The 23,185-nt window shown below is 50.8% G+C and overlaps 2 protein-coding genes across 2 annotated transcripts in view; one reads left to right on the top strand and one right to left on the bottom strand.

Annotated features, from left to right (window-relative positions):
- EXOC2 (exocyst complex component 2) overlaps positions 1 to 23,185 on the bottom strand; it is a 517,534-nt gene that overhangs the window by 419,267 nt on the left and 75,082 nt on the right. The window lies entirely within an intron of this gene.
- Positions 1,762 to 7,765, top strand: FOXF2 (forkhead box F2). Its single transcript, XM_049823851.1, is given in 3 exon segments — positions 1,762 to 1,791; positions 1,793 to 2,984; positions 6,973 to 7,765. Coding segments are annotated over 3 exon segments (1,389 nt in total). The 3' UTR covers positions 7,140 to 7,765.

The following is a 23,185-nucleotide window of genomic DNA, read 5'->3' as shown; positions in this document are numbered from 1 at the left end:
GTAGGTCGTTACAGCGAGATCAGGGATCGCACGTTGGCCTCCCTGCCCCTCGAGGGAGGCAACGATAACAAAAAGAAAAGAGCATAGATAGGTAGATAGATAGATAGACAGATATAGATATCGATTGATTGACTGATTGATTGATTATTATTTTTTTATGGGGTGAACAAATAAAATGGATGGCTCAGGAAAGGTAAACACGGTCTATCGACCGGGCGATTATTTTTTCTATTAAAAATGTGTCGTAAACATTGCCGGGCTTGGTAGTGTTTTTCTTAGCTGATCCTCAGATACAATCAAGCCATTTTCGGACACATTCCCATGTATGTAGCAGCGGTGATCTGGAGGAAGCTGTCGACGCCTGTTCAGTTAATTTAGGTTTTCTTTGTCTAATTACTGTGGAGCTTAGGGAAAAGGAGCCGGGCTCAGGGCAGTAAACTGACACTTGGGCTCTGTGTGTGGTATCCAGGCAGAGTTTGATGGAAAAAGCCTGCTTCCACTCAACTGCAGGTCACTGTCTGGGACCAGCCCCACCCCCTCCCTGCCCGTACCCACCAGCGAGCTCTCAGCACGGAGCTGCGCTGGAGACAGACGGACACACAGACACACACACACAGCGCGCTGCAGGCACGCTGACACGGCGTCCCGCTCTGCCCACGTCCTTCCCACCCCCGTGCCTTTGGTCCAGCATCCCTGCCTGCTTGGCCTCTCGTCCTCCTCCCGTCTGCAGTTTGATCCCGGAGCCTCCTCCATCATCTGGGAGAAGGCCCGTGCCTCCGCCTGCCCCTCTGCTCCCTGCCCGCCCCGGCGCCCCGTTTCCTCCGGCGAACGGCTTTTGCCAGCACGCGTGACCCACCCGCTGCACCGAGGGGACGTCCCCGGGGGGTGGAGGGAGGGCGCATCCCCGGTCCTCGGCCTCGACTCCTGTCGCCCTATAAAATGAACCGCATTTAACAGGGGAGCGGCAAGGGGGAGCGAGGAGTCTTAAAAACCGGAGGTCTAGCAGGCTGGAGTCTCCGCAGGGTGGGCGACCCCCTCCCACGCACCCACGCCCGCACCCGGCGGCCTCAGTGCTGCATCGGGCTGGCAGCCGCTCCCCTCGCCCCGGGGCCCTGCCGGGGAGCAGCGGGCCGGGCCGGTGCCTGCGGGGCCGGGGGAGCCCCGGGGAGGCGGTAAACGGGGTCGTTGCACGCTGCGGGGCCGGCAGCGGGAGCGAGCCGGGGATGGTGCCGCAGCGGCAGCGGCAGCGGCAGCCGAGCCTCCTGCCCAGATGACGGGTGGACAGAGGCCAGCTGGAAAGGGGGTGGTCTCTCGCTCCCCCCCCCCGCCTCGCTCCCCCTCTCTCTATCTCTGCTGAGTCCTCGACCGGATTCAGGGGGGTCTGCGGGGGAAAGGAAAAAAAAAAAAAAAAAAAAAAAGGGCAATATTGGAGGAACCGGTAGGCGGTCGCGCTGTGCCTTGTACGCGAGAAAAAAGTGTATATGAAAGAATAACAGTGAGGAAGAGATTGGAGGGGAGGCGGGGGGGGCTCTTGCGCTTCCTCCCCTTGCCGGATTAGGCAGCGGGCCGGTCCCCAGGTGGGGGGCAGAGGAGGAAGCGGAGCGGCGCTGAGCGGAGCCTCGGCGGGCGGCGCGGGGAGGGCGGGGGCCGGGGCCGGGGCCGGGGCCGGGGCCGGGGCCGGGGCCGGGCCGGTCCATCCCGCCCAGTGCCTGGCTCCGGCGGAAAGCAGAGGAGCCATTGCGCAAGGAACCGCGGGGAGGGATGCGCAGGGCGCTGCCGCCGCCCCGCCGCCGCCCGCCGCGCTGAGGAGGTACCCGGAGGACCGCCGCCCCCCCCGCCCCCCCCCCCCCCCCCCGCCCCCGCTCTCTCCCCCTGCGGGGCACCCCCCGCCCCGGTACCCACCCCGCCCGGCTCCCCCCCTTCCCTCCCAGCCTCACCCCACCCTGCCCCATTCCCCTCCCTCCGCCAGATGACCACCGAGAGCGGCCAGCAGCGGCTGGAGCCCCCCGTCCCTCTCCGCTCCTGCAGCCCGGCTCCCGGAGCTCTCCAGATGAGCCGGCCGCCCTCCTCCGCCCTGGAGACCTCCACCTCCTCTTCCTCCACCTCCACCTCCTCCTCCTCCTCCTCGGCGGCAGCGGCGGCGTCCTCCAAGAGCAAGAAGGCCAGCTCGGGGCTGCGGCGGCCCGAGAAGCCCCCCTACTCCTACATCGCCCTCATCGTCATGGCCATCCAGAGCTCGCCCTCCAAGCGGCTGACCCTCAGCGAGATCTACCAGTTCCTGCAGGCCCGCTTCCCCTTCTTCCGCGGCTCCTACCAGGGCTGGAAGAACTCCGTGCGCCACAACCTCTCCCTCAACGAGTGCTTCATCAAGCTGCCCAAGGGCCTGGGCCGCCCGGGCAAGGGCCACTACTGGACCATCGACCCGGCCAGCGAGTTCATGTTCGAGGAGGGCTCCTTCCGACGGCGGCCCCGCGGCTTCAGGAGGAAATGCCAGGCGCTGAAGCCCATGTACCGCATGATGAACGGGCTGGGCTTCGGCGCCTCCATCCTCCCGCAGGGCTTCGACTTCCAGGCGCCCCCCGCCTCCCTCGCCTGCCACTCCAACGGCTACAACCTCGACATGATGCCCAACGCCATGGCCGGCGGCTACGAGGGACTCAGCGGCGGCCACCACGTCCCGCACATGTCGCCCAACCCCGGCTCGACCTACATGGCCAGCTGCCCGGTGACTGCCAACGGGGACTACGGCCCCGACAGCAGCAGCAGCCCCGTGCCCTCCTCGCCGGCCATGGCGAGCGCCATCGAGTGCCACTCGCCCTACACGAGCCCTTCGGCTCACTGGACAGCCTCGGGGGCCTCGCCCTACATAAAGCAGCAGGGCCTCCCCGCCGCCAACGCCGCCTCCTCCGGCATCCACTCCAGCGTGCCCTCCTACTCCCTGGAGCAGGGCTACCTGCACCAAAGCCCCCGCGACGACCTCTCAGGTAGGGAGGGACCCGGGCGGGGAGCGGGGCGGGGGGGGGGTCGGCGGGGAGCGCGGCGCCGGCGGGGCTTCCGCGGGCGACGAGGGTTTCGCGCGGGGACACCCCGACCTCCACGGCGTAGGAAAAAAAAAAAGAGGGGCATTGTCTGCGAGAGGGAGGAAAATACGCGTGGGTTGGAGCTGCTCTGTTCGGGACGGGGGGCTGTCTTGGAGGGGGGAGGCTGCGGCTACGCCTGCGAGCATCCCTCCTTCTTGCCCAGCGCCAAGAAGGAGCCCTCCGAGGAAAGCCCGGCTCTGGCCCGGCTCCGGCCCGGCTCGCACGTTCCCCCCCACCCCCGGTGCCGGCGACGTGTGCTCGGCGGCGGGAGCGGGGCGAGCCCCGCCGCCCCGGGCTGCGGTTTCACTTCGCGGGGAGCGCCGGCGGGCATCGCCGCCGCCTCGGTAAACCGCGGTCCGCCGAGACGCGTCGCGGGAGTAATAAAAAAAAAAAAAAAAAAAAAAAGGCGTTAAATAGTATTCCCCAAGCCCTTCGGGGGGGGGGGGGGGGGGGGGGGAGGGAAATAAATCCCAACCAGCTTATCTTGAAAAATGCGCGAGAGATTAAAGCGGATCCCGTGTATTTCTGCAACCGGAGGGAAAGAGTTTTCTGGTCTCTGTCTCCCGCCCTCCCACCCCCCCGGCCGGTGATTACAGACAATGTCTGCTCAGAAAAATCCGAGCACAAAAATGGGTAAAAGATGTTGGGCTCTTACGGGGAAATTTTCCAAATAGCCCTTTTAAACGTGGGTCCCGGGGGTTAAGCAAACAAAGACAGTCTGGGCTGGACCACACCGAAGAGGATTTTAGCCTGACTTAACCCCTATGAGAGCGGGGTCTTGTTCAATTTTATGGGAATTTCAACAAGTAACAAATACAGGCGACCCTCAGCTCTGGGTCCCCCTCCGCCCCCTCCTTGGGCGCCTGTCAATCACTCTCCTGTCCTTCTGCGAGCCCCGCAGCCTGCCCCGGCCTCCCCAGCGCCTGCCGCCGCCGCGGGGAGGGCGAGCTGGGAGCCCGGCCGCCGGGGAAGCCGCTTGGCCAGCCCCGCAGAAGGGACGTGGGGTGTCAGGGGAGAGCGAGCGGTTGCAAGTTTTCCTCCCTTAAAAAAACAAAACAAACCAAAACAAACAAGCCTCTAAACGGCCCGCGGTGTGGCTCCCGGGGAGAAGCGGCTCCGGAGCGGGTCGCCGCCTTACCGGCGGTGGGGCGCAGAGGGGTGCGGGGACGCGGGGCGTCCCCAGACAGGCTCCTCCGTGCCCTCGGGGCTCTGCTGCTGAGGTTTAAACCCACTTTTCGGAGATTCGAGTCGACCTTCCACGTGGTTTTGAGGGCCGGGGCGAGAGGCCGGCGGGTTCACACGGGCATCCCCTGCCGAAACACGTACCTTTACCGATAGGAATTTCTGCTTTGGTTTGTCGTTCTTAGTTGGATTTTTTTAAAATTTGTTTTCTTTTGTTTTCCTTCCTTTTGGACTTTTTTTTTTTTCTCCGTTTGTTTTACTCCTTGCGGCCCCGCGGGCCGCCGCTCAGGGCCCACGGGGCCACGCGTGGCGCGGGAGGGGGACTGGCGCGGGGAGCGGGGCTGGGATGCAGCCGCCCCCTCCTCCTGCCAGACCCCCGAGGCGGGGAAGGCGATTCCTGGAAGAGAAATTTTCATTTCGAAGCAGCCCAAGAACAGCTCTTCAAAACAAAAAAGCAGAGGGAGAGGGAACAAGGGTTCTGGTCCCCCCGAAGTCCCCACCACGGTTCCCGAGCCTGGGGCGTTTCAAATCCGGATTGTTTCTGTTCAAGGACCGAAATACGTGCAGACGGACCGATGGACGCTTTCTTAATGCCGACGACGAGCGTCCGTTTCCAGCAGCTCAGATTTAATGCCACCACTTTGCAAAACGGCGTTTCTCCGCTTATTTTCTACAGCTTCAGGATCTGGGCCCACGACTTTAGTGGAAACCATCCCCATTCCTCGATTAACTAAAAAAAAAATCCCAACCCTTTGGTTTTTTGCGTGGATCCAATCCTCGTTCGTGTGTGCTACGTAAAATCTCTGCAGCGCAAACGTTTTAGTAGATTGAAAGGAGATGGGGAAAAACCATCCGAGCTCCTTCATTCGTAATTATTACCAGCAATAATCTTTCTCCTCCTCTCCACCCCAAAAAGCAACAGCAAGTGAATTTCGCCTTTCCCTTTCTCTTAGTTAAATGCAAAGCAAATTCTGTGACAACCGCTGTTGATCGGTCAATAATCCTCTACTCATGACAGCGACAGGGCGGACTTAAAGCCTTGAATTTGCATCAGACCCAAGAATAAGAGAGGAAAAAATTGGAAACAGGAGGCTCGGTTCTGCTAAAAGGATTTTGAAGCTGGGGGGCGTGTGTGTGGGGGGATTTTTTTCGCACACTATTAAATCCTGCTAAATGATTGAATCAGGATTGTAATAAAGTGGCCCGGTTTATGGTGAGCATACCAGCAGGGTTATTAGAAAGCCGAGGAAATCCAGCGAAATAATCACTTTTATAAAGTGAGCTCTGCGGGGTGAAGGAGGGGACAGTGCCGGAGGAGACGGGCTGTGCGCGCCGCCCCGCCGGCCGCCGCCGCCAAAGGGCTCCGCTCCTCCATCCTGGGGAAAACCGGGGACGGCTCCCTCTTTTTTTTTTTTTTTTCCCTTCCCCCCCCGTCCGTCTCTCCTTCTCTTTCTTTTGCCGCCTTCCTCCCCCCCTTCTCTGTCTTTTTTTTTTTTTTTTTTTTCTTGACCCTCAGTCAGATTTGACAGGATCCCACAAGCCGAGTTTGACATCCGCACGCCAAAACAAATCCCTCTCTGGCTCTACCCTGCGGGCCTTGCTCAGGCAATGCTCCCTTCCCCGCCGGATCCAGTAGGAACCCTGCCAGACTAAAGATCCCAGCACGGCCCTACGGCGCGGGCTGGGGACGGGGAGGGGGAATCTCCCACGCGGGCCTGGGATTTTGTCCCCCGAAAGGCTGCCTTAGGCTGAGGGAAATGAAAGTGGGAACTTGCAAGGTCATTCGCATGTCGATGCCACGGATATACTTCGCTTGTTGTTGACGATGAAGCGTAGGGTGTCTTCGGTCTGTATCTTACGTTTATGAAAGCACACACGCCACTAGGCGTGCGCGCTCGTGTGCACACACACACAAATAAATACAGTATCAACGCGCAAACGGATCGTGGCTGGAATTCAACCTGCAGCCATTCAGGTCAAACGCAAAAACCTCCCAGGAACGGGATAGGGAGGGGGAAGAGGGAGCAAAGATGGGAATCGGGTTCAAACGCCTGCAGCGCATCCAGAAAACCACGCGAGTGGCATCGCCTCTTCTCTCACACCCGCAATCCCTCACCCACCCCCCACGCAGAGGCTGACCTCACCCTACACGCTGATAAACAGGCAGGCGGAGGGGCAGGCGGTCAGCAGAGCGTGTGTACCCCCCCACGGGAGGGATGCTCTGAGACACGCCTGCACCCGGGATGCGGCCACGCGTGCGTCCGTGGCCATCCGCCTCCGCACGCCTCCCTGCCCTCAGCCTGTGTGCCGCCCGGTTGTGCAGCTTAGAACCCCCCCGCCGGGGGGGCACGGGGGCTCCTAGGAGCAGAGGTGCAGCCCCGAGCCCACCCGCGGGAGATGGGGGTCTCCGGGGAATCCACGTTCCCTCCTGGCTCAGGGCGATGGGACTCGCCGCTCTTTGCCCCGCAAGCGGGACAGGCTTTGCCGGGGCCGGGGGGTGGGGGGGGGAGCGCCCGGTCCGCCGCCAGGAAAACCAGGGAGGAGCTCCCAAAACTTGCAGGGGGGGTGCCGAGGCCGGGGGAAACGAAGCGGTGTGTGAGCCCTGGTGTGCGCAGCCCGTCCTCCCTTGCGGGCGAGGGGGAAAGGGCTGCTCTGCCCCGGCAGAGCTACCCGACTTCTGAGCAGCTCTTGTTATCTCCTTCTCTTGCAGTGGGATTGCCTCGCTACCAGCATCACCCCTCCCCGGTGTGTGACCGGAAAGATTTTGTCCTCAATTTTAATGGCATTTCTTCGTTTCACCCTTCCGCTAGTGGATCTTACTACCACCATCACCACCATCAAAGCGTCTGTCAAGACATCAAGCCCTGCGTGATGTGAAGGCAGCCCCTCCAACAGAGACAATCGGGTGGCATTGGACAGAGCCGAGGTATAGACGGACCCACGCAGATTAAATATAACGTGCACTCTGATAGCATTGATAGTACACGAGTCACTTAGCAAAATTACCTAAGGAAGCAGTGTTTTCGGTCCCCCTCCACACCCTGAAGGACACATCCAGCCGATATAACGCTCCAAAGCTCTTCCTAAAAGAAAAATGCCTTGCGTGATGTGTTGGGTTAGGTGGGACGTAAGTGTCCTTATGCCAAGTCTGACCACCTTAATCATAAACCGCCTTTCCGTGATCTCCTAAAGAATCGAGCTTTGGGAAAGGGAACGATTCGATATATTTTTATACGAGAAAGTGTCTTTGAATAGGAAAAATAAATCTCCCAGCTCAGCACCTGCGAGGACTCCCCCTTCCGTTGCTGCGTTAGTGGGACATTTACTTCTGTATTTTTTTCTTTCCCCGAGCCCCACCAAGGACACTTTGTATGGACTTCAGCACCGACCGATCGATATTATTAAAACAGTATTGTTTAGCCCTTTCGTGTATAGACTTTAAGAAAAGTTCCATTTCTTCCAGTATCGCAGCAATACAACGTTTTGTTTTTTATTTTTACAAAAGTTGTTTTCTACCACAATATTTTTTAAAAAAATTATTTTAAATAAATCTCGTGTATACTCACACACTATTGCTTTAAAAGGAGAATATATTTGCACTTATGTATACTTTTTACAGTTTGCCAAGATATTTTGATGTACAAATTTTTTTTTCCAATAAAATGTATATAAACGACTATGCACCGGACAGGCACTTCTTTCCCCTCGGCTCCTTCGGGGAAAACCCTTCCACCCCAACATCCGAGACTGTTAAAGCTGCCACCCCAAGTCCTCCAGCCTCTGGAGGCGGAGGAGGGGAGCGAGCGCTTGCCCCGAGGGGGCCACTGCCCTGGTCTCCGGTCTGCACCCCCTTCCCACCCTGCCTTCCCCCGCCGCTGGGTAGCCTTTGAAATAACGGGGGGCAGCGGACAGAAAAGCAGCAGGGGCCGGACTGCCTGCTCCTCTCTTCGAGGAGCCCCGAGAGGCCCTCGCCGCTGTTCAGGGCTGTGTCCAGGTGGCCCCGTGGCCCCGTCTCGCCTGCCCACGCAGCCCCGTCGGAGTCCCCCTGTGCCCCGACGGGGCTTTGCCAGGTGCGGGGGCAGCAGCCCCCTGGGCAACGCGGGCTTGCACCCGCCAGGGCATGTCGCGGGTGGGCGGCGGGAGGGATCCGCCGTAAACCCGTGGCTCGGGAAGTGTCTGGGGGGACGCCCCGAGACTGGCGTGGCCGGTGAACGGGGCGGGAGGGGAGAAAAGGCAAGACACGACAAGACGCAAAAGCAAACACAAAAAGGGCCCCCAAAGTACCCCGAGCAGAACAAGCCCTGTCCCCAGGATGCCGCCGTGCCCCGCGGATGGTGAGCGGCCCAGGGTCGCATCCCGCAGCCGCCCCCACCCGCGCCGCCCCCACGGCCCCCCCCCCGGCCGGGGGATGCCCGCCCAACTCACCCGGTCCGGCCCGGCCCGGCCCTCCTCGGCCCGGGGGTGACCGAGGCCCCGGCCCCGGCCCGGGGGCAGCCCTGCGCGGCCCCCTCCCACCCGCGCAGCCCGCCCCGTCCCACGGAGGGGACAGAGGCGGCCTCGTACCCCAATGCCGCGCCGGCTCCCCCCGCCCAAACGCTGAAAAGCGCGAAAGTTGCAGCAAATTCTACGTGTGTACATCCATATATATACATCTATAAATGCATACATAGAGATATACCTACAAAATTATCTCTATCTAATTATATAGAGAGATAAAGCTCTTCGTCTTTTAAAATCCATATTTATGCTCAAACGTGCCCTTTTCTTCCCTGAGCTTCTCAGGGCCTGTGATAAATTATAAAGTCAGTTTCAGAGTTTGCTCCGACCACAGTGCTGTGTTTACATTCTTTCCGAGGCAAGCCTGCATGGTCGTAATTTATATCCTAAACACTTGAACGTAACTTGTTTACACAGGAATGACAGGACCTCAAAGAGAGAAAAAAAAAAAAAAAAAAGGCAAAAAAAAAAAAAAAAAAAAAAAAGCCCCAAACCCGCCTTTCGGCTCCGCGGCGGCCGGGCGCGGGGCTCCAGTGCCCTCCAGCGGCCCCGGCCCGCAACCCGCCCCGCTCCCCGGCCGCCGGTGCTGCTGCTGGCAGCCTCCCAGCTCCGCAGCTTCACTCGATTTTGGCGTTACGCTCCCCCACCCCTCCACCTCCTGAATGCCATTCTAGCCCCGAAAATGGGAGCGGTGGTCACGCCGGCTGTTCTCCTAAGAAAGGGGGAGGGTTTGCTCGGGCATCCTTCGGGTTTGGGCTTCTGTGTCCTCCCGTAACGGTTTAAGACTATTCTCGTTTAACAGACTAAGGTTCCTTTTTCCCCATGAAAGCTTCCCGAACAAAGGACGTTTCAGAAGCGGTACTCTTCAGACATCGGTATGTTTCTGGGTGCTGTCAGTAAAATGAACTCAGCCTCTTCCTTCTGAATTTAAGGGTGACCAGCAAATGACAGGGAGGAAAAAAAGTGGCCAGATCGTTAAGTTAATTTGATGTGATTTTGTTTTGATATTTGATTTTATTACGGTACCTTCTACCCTAGGAATTCAGCTCTTGTTTAGTCTGAAGAACTCCAGTGGCCACAGAGCCAGTGGGAGTCAAGACCAAGAGCTACGCCACTGCGAGGACAAGGTATTTATGTCTTAGCCATACAGTTAAAAATTCTTTGCATCTTTTTACATTTGTTAACAGTTCCAACATACTTTGTATTTTGGGAAAAGAAATTCTCTGTTAGAGATCCAGCACACTGAGACTTCTAATCATAGCGGTAGCGATGCAGTGCTCGTCTCTGAGGCTCCCGGAGACCTACAGCATCAGAGAAAGCTGAAATTTCTAGTGTTAAAACAAAATCAGAAATCTAGATGTGTGTATTTAGTCTGAGTGTTGTGCAAAGGCCCGGGAGGGCATACCTGAAGTTGAGTGTGTATTTGTTAGTCACCCCGTAGGGAAACCTGTAGCTGCTGTGCTAAAATAAGCATCAGTTGGTATAAAACACGGGAAGGACTGTGTCTCTGCGGCTTTCTTGGTTATTGCTCTTTTCTATGACAATAGTCTATTCTCTTCCTCTTCGTCCTTTCTCATCTCTTCATTCCTTGCCTGCTAACGTGTCCCTGAATGCTTTGTCCTCTGTGTGTGGATTGCACGATGCCTAAGTGATACCTTTTTTTTTTTTTCTTTAGCAGTGCTATAGTCCAAGTAGCACCCAACAACAGTCGCACACCTTCGCTGAGTCTGAAAATATTTCAGCCGAGGGCTTCAGTCCGTACAACCGCTCTGTCCTTATAGGCGAGCACAGAGGAGGATAAGAGCAGACAGCTTCTAGGTACGCTTCTGGTCTATCGCGATGAAGAGCTTGCGTATCCAAAGAGCTGCATTGGTTTTTCCAAGCAGATCAGTTGGTCTAATGCATTAGTAATGCGTCTCCCACAAACTTCGCCTCGCTAATGACCTCAGACCGCCACAGCTACAAGAAAGCTACAATTAAATTACAAACAGTTAGTCATCTGGACTGATGGCGTAGCTCACATTTGGTGAGGTGCTGAGGCAAATGGATTGAACGTAGACTAATCCAAACATTTCCATTATTAGAGCCCACTAGGCAGAGTTTCTGCAGGATGGGAATGAAATCACGCTGGCGCGCCTCAAGCGGTTTGCGTGTGATCCGCTATAATCTTATAGATATATTTTCTCCATTCTCTGGTTTCATCACAGTCTTACTGCCTCAGTGGAGGGATTTTGCTTGTGAGGGTGTTTATGTTACACATAAAAAGACTACACAGAAAAAAACCACTCAACCACTCCAAAGCTGGGATCATTTGAATAATCAATTTAACATTGGCAAAATTAGGCAAATGCAGAGACATCTTATGCGGGATGTTGAATTTCTGGTAGTTGACCAGAGCATTCTTTAAAACAGTCAGTTTGTTAATCCCATTAAATCCCCTTGCCCATTATTCTATTAAGACCAACATTAGATTAATATCTTGCTGTGTTTTGGCTCAGCTGGCAAAGTACTTCTAGCCAACACAATATTTTCAGTTCAGTGTGAGAGTTTTAGCCTGCTTTGGAGGCAAAGAAAAGTAAAGAATTTTACTTTTTTTTTTTAAGCTGAATAACAATAAGCCTGATTTTATTGAACTTGAAAGATTTGCTCATAGCATATGCATGAGGTAATATTTAAATAAGCCTGTTCAATAAAATGCTAGGTATGTCACTTAGGCCCTGAGAAAGCAAGGTGCTGCTTTCAATTACAGTTTTAATATACCTGAGCACGTGAGTACTCCCGTTAAAGTCAATGGGCTTATGCAGCCGCTTAGGGTTAAAAGTGCTTTGCTGAAGGAGGATGATGGGACTAGAATTAAACACTACAGGTTCCTCCTATATGCTGCAGCTGAGCCCTGTGTAAGAACTGAAGTAGAATATACCTGATTCATATACAGGATGAGAATTAATTCAAAACATACTCCAGCTTTGAATAGAGATGTATTTTACAAAACCTGCTGGCATTAATCTGCATGAAATACTGCCTTAGCTAATAAGAACACCCGGGCTTTATTTATATATTGAGCCATTTGATAGATACAAATGAAGAAAGAGGTAAATAGAAGCCAACATATTTTTGAATAAAAGCCCAGAGGTTCTCTCAGAGTTCAATGATCTTTGTGTCTAGATTATAAAGAATTCAGAGAAGCTTCGTGTGACTTGCCAACTACTGAATAGAGCTCCAAACCATCTGTAATATTAAACAACTTCAAGCCTCCTTTTTATGCTTGTTTTCATCCAACAGTGATTTATAGAAATCTATTGGCTTCTCCATTGGTCATTTCTAAAAAGAAATACGCCGGGAGGAGGAGGAGGTTTTAAACCTTGTTGGGACACCACTACCAAACTGCAGCTGGAATTAGAAGTATTTTAACAGTGGATTTAGATTTATTTTGGAGATTATGGAGAAATGCTAACTGCATTACATTGGTTATTTTAAGCATTGCAAAATGAATTTGTGGCGTTGTGCAAAGAACCATTGGTCTCACGGGTAATTTGTTGTTTTCGGGGTAATTCAAAGAGACTGAGCTGCTTTTGAGGAACTGATAAAGGACAGATTTCTTGGACTAGATCCCCACTGGTAACATTTTCCTTGCAGTCGAGTTGCAGTCCATTAATTCTCATTGTCCAAATATAGGTAGCATTGGTTTAAATTAGAAGTTTTATAACTGATTTAGCTGAGCTACTGAAATCCTTTATGTACACAATCTTATCTCATTTTCAGAGATCCTCTTTGGATTGGTTTATACCTGTGCTGATTAACATATACCAAACACATCTTACGTGATGAAAAATCTCTCTGTTTTATTTTTGTATCAAACTAGTTTAAAATTGCTCTGAGACTGGGTCTCGTGCACAACAGTTTTTGATGTGATGAAAGGTGTGATTTACTTCAAACTGCATAGCTGGTGTTTATGGACACTCCATCACTGTAATCCCTCGTTTATACATGTACAGCTGCAAGCTACGCCAATATGACCGACTTTAAAGTGGTATCAACTCCCCAAAGCTGATTGAAACTAAACAGGGCGGTGTCTGTGACTAGGCCATCCTTATGATGAAGGGCTGTAGCTTTTCCCTGTGAGATAGCTGAATGTTAGAAACTGGACCTAAAGCATGATCATACTGGAAGCTCCTGGACAATTTTACTTGTGGAATCAAGGCTTTAAAATCGGGCCCTGGACCTTCTTGCGTTCATGGGTTTTTTTCATCTGGAGGTTTCCCTGCCAGGGATTTGTTGACCGCCAGTGGCCTGCAGAGCATTTGCTGGTGGCTTGGAGACAGCTATTTGGTTACAGGACAGTGCCTGTCATCCTTTGTGGTGGAGAGAATATGAAAAAATGGGAGGGGAAGATGCAGTGAAGATTAGAGTCAGCAGCATGATTCACTCTTTTAAAAAAGGAATAAAATGCTTTCAGCATTAAAATTGCCGAAACACAGAAACCTTTCCAGCCTCTGCCACGTCTCCTTTGGCAGATGATCTCTCAGTGCTGGTAAGGCTAGATGGTTGCTTGGCCATTAATGAAAGGAGAGCAGAGTTGTTCACTATAGAGGACAAGGAGCACCAGAAAAGTGCTGGAAGAAGTGTACTTCCATCCCAGGTGACTTAACAGGCAGAGTCATAATAGAGAGGGTGTAGATAGTGGGGAGCGATGTGAACGTTATCAAGTCGGGGTAATCATTGATAAAAGAGGTGCAAGAACAGGAGTAACTTCTGCAGCCATCATGGGAAGCTCCACTATGTAACTATGAAATGCGGAATTAGATCCCTTAAAAACAGATGTCAAGTTCCGCTCCTCATAGCGTGCACTAAATCCTGCTTTCACACGAGAAGTTGCCCTCACTGTGGTGCACTCCTTTTTCCCTCCTGAGGCAGAAACAGAGCTGCCCTGCAATGCTTCATAAATACTCCCATGCTGATCTGGGAAATGGGACACTTGAATACGTCAACATAGGGTTCGCTTAGTGCGAGGCAGCAAGGAGAAGCGGGCAGGAAAAAAGCGTTAGCTCAAGACAAGCGACGTCCAGTAAACAAACAGAGGCTTGTCCCAGGACAGCAGAGGGGCTGGGGGTAGGAGGAATCTGGCTTGACTCCCCATTGAAAGTGTCCAAAGTAGTCTGAACAAGCAGAACGAGGGCCCAAGACTCAGCCAAGTTACTCAGCAGGCTCGGAGGCTCTGACAAGAAAGCAGTAGGAACTGTTTAGGGAAACCTATCTGAGACACAGGCATGTCTGAAGCAGCCCAGCCTTGCTCAAGCTCCCAGCAGTATGGAGAGATGTTCAGAGCTGGTAGTTTTTCAAACACCTTTTCTTTCTAAAAACATTGTTTCTTCTATGGAAATCAAGCGACAGCCTGGATTTCAGGAGACTACTTTGTCTCTGGCTACTCCCAATTGCAGGCTCCCCCGAGGATGGCAAATGCCCAGCCCCGCAGACACCGCGGGAATTGCAGCTGGCACGCGGCATGTTACTGCAGCCTCCAGCCAGCCAAGCCTGATCTTTCACCCAAAAGAGGAAAGGACCACAGCTCTGTGCTTGCCATCAGCAATGGCACAAAGCGGACAAAGGTAGAGCTCAGCTGGAGCAGTGACGCCTGACGTCAGTGTGTTTGTGACAGTAACGGCAGTGAATATCCAGGAAGGTGATGACAGCAGCAAGAGTGTCATCTGGCCAAACAGAGTGCAGAGTGGTATTCCTTCAGCATGCTTTAGCCATAGACCTCTGATATTTTCAACCTTCTTTCGCTGTCCCCTCTCGTCTTTCCATGCCTGTTGATTACCCCAGAAGATTTCTCACTCTGTCAAGTGAGTTTCCTTTCAATCCCAGGACACAAGACTTGCTCCTGTTCTACTTCAGACAATGTCCTTTGTTACCAGAACCATGAGGGCAAGGAATGGCCATGAATGATTCATACATTGCTGTTTCTGTTCTAATATTATAACACCAGATATGCAGATCTCTGCAAGCCCTTGACATTTCCTCTACATTTTCCCACTGATTTCCTCCTTATTGTTACAGATGAATCGCTCTCTCTGCAGCCCTACTATAGGACCAGAGTTTAAAGGCATCCCTCGGTAAAAGAAAAGACAGCCACATGTGCTCATTTCCCAACTCCAAAGAGAAGAACTAGGATTCCCGAAACTTTCTTTTTTACTGTAGCGTGTTGATTCTCTCCTCCTAAGTTCCATCTCCCTAAAGGAAATACCAGGAACTTTCCAGCTCACTTGCTGAAGGAAGAGGTCAAAAGAGACGATGGCCAGATTAGATGAGGGGTAGACTCATAGTAACGCAGCAGATCAGGCCCACAGGAGGCATAGGGAAGAGCAAAAGGACAAACCTGGTATTTAGCCCAGCTAAATGGGCAAGTTCTTCCACCAGCCAGTACTGTATTTGATTAGCTCCTTCTTGGCCCCATCCTTCAGCCTCAGAGGGAAATGCGATCAAAAGGCCATGCTCTCATTGAGTAGAAAAGCATCTGCAGTAAGGAGCTGACATTTGTCCATCCCAGGAGTGCCCTGTCTTCCTTTTCAGCCACCACTGTCCATCACCTGGTGGCTGGGTGCCTCCCCGGGGATGGCTCTAAGAGCAGCACAGAAGGGCATAGGACATCCGAGCGGTTTCCACCTGCCCATAGCTGGTTCTGGATCTAAGTACCCCCAGGGTCCCCAGGAACCACACTCCAAGGGTGAAAAACAGAAAACAGATGCTCCTCTGAAACAGACCATCCCATCCAGGGGCATCTCAGGACATATTTATTAGTCAGGAGCATGCACCACAGCAAATCATGGCTCTCCTTCTGTATGGAAAAGCCTTTGATGGTTGGCTAGTAATGGCTAAAAATGAGGCAAAACCATAGTCCAGACAGGCTTTAGATATGCCAGAAAGATCTGTGTGCTGGCAAACACACCATTCAGCTTGTTCATTTCCTGTACGCCGTTTGACACAGCCAGAGCCCTTTCTCACTATTTAGTCCTTTGAATGCAGAGTAAAATAAAACCAGAAGAAACGTAGCTAACAAAAGTCCCAAGCTCAGCACTTCAGGAGGGACTTGAGCACAGGGAGAGCAGACAGACGACCTCCCCGAGCTGGGAAAGCCCCCACTTATAGCATATGTTCTGCATAGTGTGCTCCATGGAGATGGTAATATTCCTCTCTTGCCTGCACAGCTGTCATTCGCAAGGTCGGTTCCTTCCACCAGAAAGGGGACCTGACACAGCTCTTTCACACCCTTACAGACACAGGCAGTAGGTAGAAGAAACCCATCTGCCCCATAAAGTGCACAGGCTTTCGAGTTCTTTCAGGTGGACTCGTGCCATTCAGGAAATGTAGCAAGCTCCTCATCAGTCCAGACTCAAAGCCCATGTGGTCCAGGATCCTGTGTTTGAAAGAGGAACAGAAAATTGGTGGACTTAAAAAAAGCATTGGAGAGTCTAGCATGCCCTGCTTGATCAGGGTGAAGTGTCTCTGGAGGGTGTGATCTACATCCTGAATGCCGTTCATTGTTTTAGGAAAATCAGTCGTTGCACCTCATTTTGCCAGGGCATTCATTTCCCAAGATACCCACTTGGCAGTCTAAGAACTGCCTACCAAATTCAGCGTGAATTTGTTTTCCAAGCCCCTAGGTGAATGCTGCACACATAAAAGATATTCTTTCAACCTGTGCAGCCCGTTTCACCAGCACCAGGTGCTTCAGAATATGCAAGAAATTTTGCAGCAGGCAAGTATGAATTAACCTGCATCCTCACCAACCGCTCTGAGGGTGAAGATTGCACTCAGCTTTGAACTTAGCTCTTGCCTCTCTGGCACCCTGTGCTGGGGGTTACCAGAGGTTGTTTAGGTGGTATTTAAAAGATTGGTTTCTTCTGTGCATTTTGTCTGTGTTTCTTTTAACTTTAATGCCAAGACAGAAGCTCCTGATTAATCTTAATTAGGTTTTTATTAATTTTTAAGTGGTTTTACCACACTTGCTCTTGTCTCCTTCCCGAGGCAGCTAACCACCATCTTCAGACATTCTGGCCCCTAGCATCTTATTGTGATTCCTTTAATCCCTACCTCACAAGAAGTGAAACCTGCTTAGGCAGTAGACTGCAGTTTTCTAGAGCATAGACATTAAAGCTAGTTGTCAAAACTCCTTTTACAGAACAAGTAGTCAAAATAGGCTTCAGAGGGAGAGTGATGTGACCTCTTGGCGATCTCTGCTTTAGGAGAATACGAAACTTAACCTCAGCAGGCACATTTCTCTCCATTGGCTGTAAAAGGTTTCAGGCAATGGGCTGCGGTGAGGATGACTGCTCTGTAGTTAGGTGAGATGAATCCTGATCGAGATGCTAGGTCCTGAACAACAAGTAATAGACAAGATTGCACTGCTGGCTTCTAGCGTGATGCTCTATGGTCCCCTTCACTCTCCATGGGCAGCTCACAGCTGCACAGGGAGCAGAAGTTTCTATTAAGCTGCCTTCAATAAGCCCCAAGTCTTTTTCCAGAGCTCATTTCGAGTGCTCCCAGTCACATGAATATTTTACTTTCCCCTCTATTATGTCCTATTTCGCATGTGCCACCAATTTAGCTCTATCTGTCATTGTATTGGTCCTTTGCCTGCTTTGCCTAAGTCCCCCTGACATGCCTTCCCCATTGAAATGGCAGGCTTTGACTAACATAAATAACTGCATTGATATTTAGACATTTCACTTCCTTACTCCCATTCCCCTTTCCAGGCTGCCAATATCTATGTTAAACAATACCAGACCTTGGCACTTCTCTGCCAACCTTTTTTCAGGGACAGAAGTTTGCCATTTTTTTCGTATTTATTGCCTCCAATCTCTTAGCTAGCTTTTGCTTCATGGCTTCTCATCACGTGACAGACTTATTTTCTTCAGGAAACGCTTAACCCAGGCTTTTAATGGAACAATGGTCGATGCTGGAGTTCAGATAATTATTTCTTTCTCTCTTTTTTTTGGTACAGAAATCAGGTTGGAAATATTTAGATGCAATTGGAAGATTAGTTCCCAGGGTGTATGCAATGCATTTCAAGCCTGCAAATAAACTTCCTCTCATCTTAGTTACACTGGTGCAAACTAAGCAAACAAGCAAAAGCTTTATTGGTTTTGGTTGATTACTTGGGCAGAGTTAGCATAACTGAGAGAAAAACCTACTACAAAAGTTTTGAGAGGTTTACAGTCTGATCAGATACTGTATTATAAATATAACAAGCTGTTGTTATCAGTAACAATTTTATTTATAAAATCACCTTGTCCAATGCACTGGGAACACTATATACTCGCAGATACCAGTATTTTGTTACTAAATGAACCTGTGAATAACAGGTGCTAACAGTGATCTGGAGAACCCAGTAAGAAGAGATGAGAATGAGAAAGAAAACCAGCAAATATGGAGACCCCATAGAAAATACAAAAAACTATTTGGTATGAGATCTGTCACTGTGCCTTTCCTTGCTGTTATTCTCTGTACAGAGCAAAACAAAGCAGGCGGGTAGGAGGAAATGTGGAGGAAATGAAACAAGGGTGGTTGCAAGATGCCCCCAGAAATGGTGAGCAACGCCCAGGGGACTGGGAAGCAGCTGGTCCTCCCGGCGCTGGCCCGTTTGGTGAGCGAGCTGGTGTGTCAGCAGCTCTATCTGGACGCAGAGCTGACAGACACTCCTGTCCAACGCTGTTTCTGACATAAAGACAGAGAGCCGTGTCCTGCCTCTCCCAGCCTGAGCGCTGAAGTGCCAAGACTACGTGGAACTTGCCCAAAATTTGCGAGGGAAGAATGAAACTTAAGTCATATTCATGCATGCGGGCCTTCTTTTGTTATTTTAACCCAGTTATCGGAGCAATGTGTTCCTGTTGCTTTTTAAACCCTATTTTGTTTTGAAAAGGCCAAAGTGCGTCGCTGGATGCATTGTCTGGTTACAGAGCTCCCAAGAGGGGGAACTTCCAGCTGAGATCCAAGTCAAACCACGTCGGCAAAATGAGTCATGGGGAGACACGGGGGTTTGAAGCCGGGGATCCAGTCTGAAAGGGATGGTCCCAGTCTGAAAGGATGGAGAGCACAAGGCAGGGACACCTTGGGGAGGCTGCAGAGGCATGCAGAGGGCAGGAGGCACGTTGGCCATGGAGGGGTCATGCTGACATGGGCAGATGGATACAACCTCTTCTCAGAGCTCGGTGCTGTGCCATGCCGATGTGACCAAGCCCATCACAGCTGATGGGGTTTTTCCCTTTTTCTGCTTGTGGTTCTACAGCCTGCAGACCCAAAATCACCTGGGAGCCTGGAAAGCATGACATCTGCTTGCTCCTTCTGAGGTAACACCTAGGAGATGTGTCACCGATAATGCATCTGGAAAGCAGGAAAGCTCAGAGAGATGACTAGAGGAGTATGGTGGCTTTACAAAAAGCAAGCCTAGAAAGAAAGTCTTTTGGCTTATAGGATGGGGAAACGCATATGGGGTCAGGGCTGGGAAATAGGTATGAATTCAGACGCATAAAAAGGAGATAAAAAAGCACAAAAGAGAGGTGGTTGGAGTCACTCTGATGAGGAAAGAGAGTGGGAAATCCAAAGAAAGAAAAGCATTAGGCAAAGGGAGGGCTAGGACAGAGGGAAGCCAAGGAGGCTGATAGAGGTGAATAAAATGATGATGCTGGGACGACTTTTCTGAGTGAGAGAGGGAAGCTAAGATGGCAAACCTGCAGGAGGAGAAGTCCTTCCCATTTGGTACACTACAGGAGGGGAACATCCAACAATCCCTGAAAGCTCAATCCAGAAAAGGAAATGCAGAAATGTATAAAATGGAAAGGCAGGAGGGGATAGGCAAAACCAGAAATCAGCATGGGGTTGAAAATGATCCTTCTTTTATCCTGGATAGGCCACTTGCTGTTTATCCTCTCAGGCTTTTTATTTTCCTCTCTCTAAGATATTTCTAGGTAGCCAAAATGGTTACTACAAGCATACCAGACCCTTACTGAAGTTACCATGGTTTCTCTGCACAGAGGGGACCTGGGGATCTCAATATATGGTGTCTCTTATCAAAAGCATTTTTGGCTACTGCATGAAAATGCATTTAGCTTGCACATGGGTAATATTTGCAGATTCCATCAAAGATGAGCTTTAGCTGTCCTAACTACCTCAGCATTCCTGTTTCCTTTATACCTGTAGTCTGTCTGCAGAGATAAAGTCACTGAGAAAGAATATAGATTTGCTCCTTCAGAAAAGCCTTGTTTCTGTCTTATCAGTGAAATAAGTACATCCTGTGCACAGAGACTAAAAAAAAATTTAAAAATCAAAGTTCCCCAGGACCTCACCATTGGGCTAGACTGCCAGAGTATTATAAAATGGCTTAAGTAAATAAATAACATTGCATTGTCCTAAAACTCCTTTCTTGGAAAGCTTTGTATCCAAGCTCTTTATGCAGTAAAGGTAACATTAACATCTTCCTGGTCCTGTAAAATGTAGTCTATTACATTGCCGTAAAAAATGTGGGGAAAAGATACTCCAAAATTATTCCAAACAAGGAAAATCTGAAGCATAATTTATTACAGCCATAAATTCTCCTGTAAATGTCAGCAGCCAGTAGATCCTGGACTTCAGTGATGGCAAGTCTCCTAGTAGGAAAGACGCAGTGTTTACTTTGAGGCTGTAAAAATGCTCGTCTGTAGCCTTTGGACAGCCAGTACCCAGAAAATGATTCCCAGCCATAGAAAGAGACTCAGATGTGACAGATCCCCATTAGGATTTAGTGCCACAGCAACAACCATCAACAGCACAAACGGCAGCATTGCAAGGCAGTTGGAGCGGGACACTGCATGTCGTCTCTCAAGGCAAACCTCAGCTTTCTTCTGGGAAAACCAAGACACCTTTGCTATGGGAACTGTGTGCCACTTCAGCCAAGATACGCTATCTCTTGGGTCAGAAGCCTGTTGCCTAAAATTGAAGGTTGTTTGTCACTCATCACTCCCAGGGCCTTTGGGATCCAGAATATCTCAAGACACCCAGTTTGGCTGGTTTGACATCAACTTGACTGCTCCGAGTGGAGGCGCAGGAGGAACAGCAGGGCAAAAACAAGCAGGGTTTTGAAGTGAGGAGCAAGTTTCTGGCCCTGGGCTTACTCCTCGTGTGTTTTTTTATTTAGTCAGGCCAATGTTTTCCACCCGTGCTCCCTCCAGCCCAGGAGAGCAGAGTCCTTGTGCTCGTGGCCAATTTCATGCCTTTCTCCTTAGCTCTGCTCTGTCCCTACCTCAGCCTGTTCCCTGGCGTGCCTGAAGCAGCCTTTGCCTCCGCAGCAGGGTAATTCAGATGCAAGGCAGGACGTTATTCGTGACATAAAGCAACACCGAAGCCGGTCTCCAGAGCTTGTACTGCATTCAGTTGTAATACAAACTGCCAAAAAGCCTACCTTGGCTGACTTGTATACACATGTTTATCAAGGAAGGCCATGATATTATAGGATTAAGAGCTGCTCGTGGTTTTACTAAGGCAAATACCTACAGGCATGTCTTAGGTAGACATGCTTTTTATGTTTAAAAATAAAAATAGTTTATTTACAGGATGACCACATTCTCAAGGTGAAAAAACAGAGCACATATCCGGTGGGAGGAGAGCTGCTGAACATGGCTGGAGTGAGGAACAGGGATGCTGTTCTTGTCCTCCTTCCTGATTCCTCGTCTCCTTTGCTTCAGGCTTCTTCTCTTTCTCTCTCCACCTCGCTCTCAGCCAAACCTGAATCCCTTCTCTCATGCCTGCCCTCTGTTCGCTGTCTCTGCAAGCCCCATGCCCAGTCCCAACACTACAGCTTCCCAGCAGTGGTTGGAAGGGACGAACAGTGGGACTGGCCCACACGTGCAGCCCACAGTCCTTTCCCAGCGGTGACGCTGGTGGTGGCTCTGCCACCCCAGCTGGCCCAGCTCTCAGGTTGTGGCTAACCTGTTTTATAGGTGAGACGGCATCTTTGGAGCGATTGTCCTGGAGATGCTCTTTGCATCAGCAAGGCACAATCTCTCTGGGGCTACTCAGCTGGCATTGGAGAATGCAGCCTGACCACACAGTATTGACTTTGAAGCCAAATTCCTTGCTGATTACTCCTTTTTCTCCCCAAAGCTGAATGATTATAGGCAGTAAGTCCACAATGCTCAGTCACTTTTGCAGTTCCTTCTCCACACACTGAAAATGATGGGGCATTTTTCAGCAGGTACACTTTCATGTTAGTAGGTGCACGAGACCATCAGGCAGAATGGGGCAGGCTGTATTTTTATTTGGTGTAAAGACGCCCAAAACTAAAGCAAAGATCCAGGAGGGTTAGGGACAAGAGGAGAGACTGCGAAGGTAAGTAAGTGATGTAGGGAGCAGCCTTTGGAAGGTTCTCCTCAGGCTTGGATGGGGCTCAGATGACGTTTGGCACTCACTGAAAAAAGTCTTGTCTGAATCAGCTTATTACTCATGTCAACAGCTTGCTCATCACGTCAGCCTCAGGCCCTGCCAGGGTCATATAGGCAGAAGAGTTGTGCCCCAGATCGTCCTACTGGTAAGCAAACAGAAAGGTGCATCTTTAGGGAAGAATTGGTCCCTAAACCCTTGAGGAGTGATCAGGTACTTACAAACAGGTCTTGCCACTGTCTTTACGGGATCAGCCTTACTATACATTTAAAAGCTGTACACTCAGACTGATACCTTAGAAAAGAAAGATGCTTTGTTTTAATGATTATTCTAATTTCTGACCATCATATTTTAAACCCAGTCTCCTCAGAAAGGGAGGACAGCCTGAGTTAAGATATTAACCTTTTTCTCCTTTCTTCTCCACTTCCCCTTTCTGCTCCTGTCTATGGTGGCTCTGCTGGCTTCAGCCTTTCTTTTGATTTTTAAAAACACAGATGTAAGCAGATAATGAGGCCACAGGAGGAGAATCCTTCAGGATGTCTTGTTTGGTTTGGAAATATTTAAATGTCTGCTGCATTTCCTTTGAGCACAAGGCAGGAGTCTGTGAAAGTGCACTGCTCCTTCTGCTACCCACAGTACTGCTAGGGGTGGGAGAGTGTGCGTGCGTGTAAGCATATGTGTGCATAGGATGGTTTCTAATCTTTTCAGCATGGCCCTTTTTCCTGGGATAATGTGAAACATTTCTCTAGGTTACATTTCCCTGGAGGAAAAGATTTTAACTCTAGTAATTCAGGTGAAGTTTGCTCTTTCTAAATAGCCTGCCAGTTTCACATGATTGCTGCAAATCCATAACTTCCTAAATAATGATGGTTTGAAGAGTGATTTTTTTGTGGTTTGGATGGGTTTAAATGTTAGTGGCCTCTATGGATGATGGTTGGTTGTTTTAGATTAAGGGATCATAATCAAGATGAAAATTTTATTGTTGTGTCACGTACAAAGTGGTGAATGGCTGTTGG

The sequence above is a fragment of the Accipiter gentilis genome, chromosome 20 (assembly GCF_929443795.1).
Source record: "Accipiter gentilis chromosome 20, bAccGen1.1, whole genome shotgun sequence".
Classification (NCBI taxonomy): Eukaryota; Metazoa; Chordata; class Aves; order Accipitriformes; family Accipitridae; genus Astur; species Astur gentilis.
This window is presented reverse-complemented; position numbering and strand designations above follow the sequence as displayed.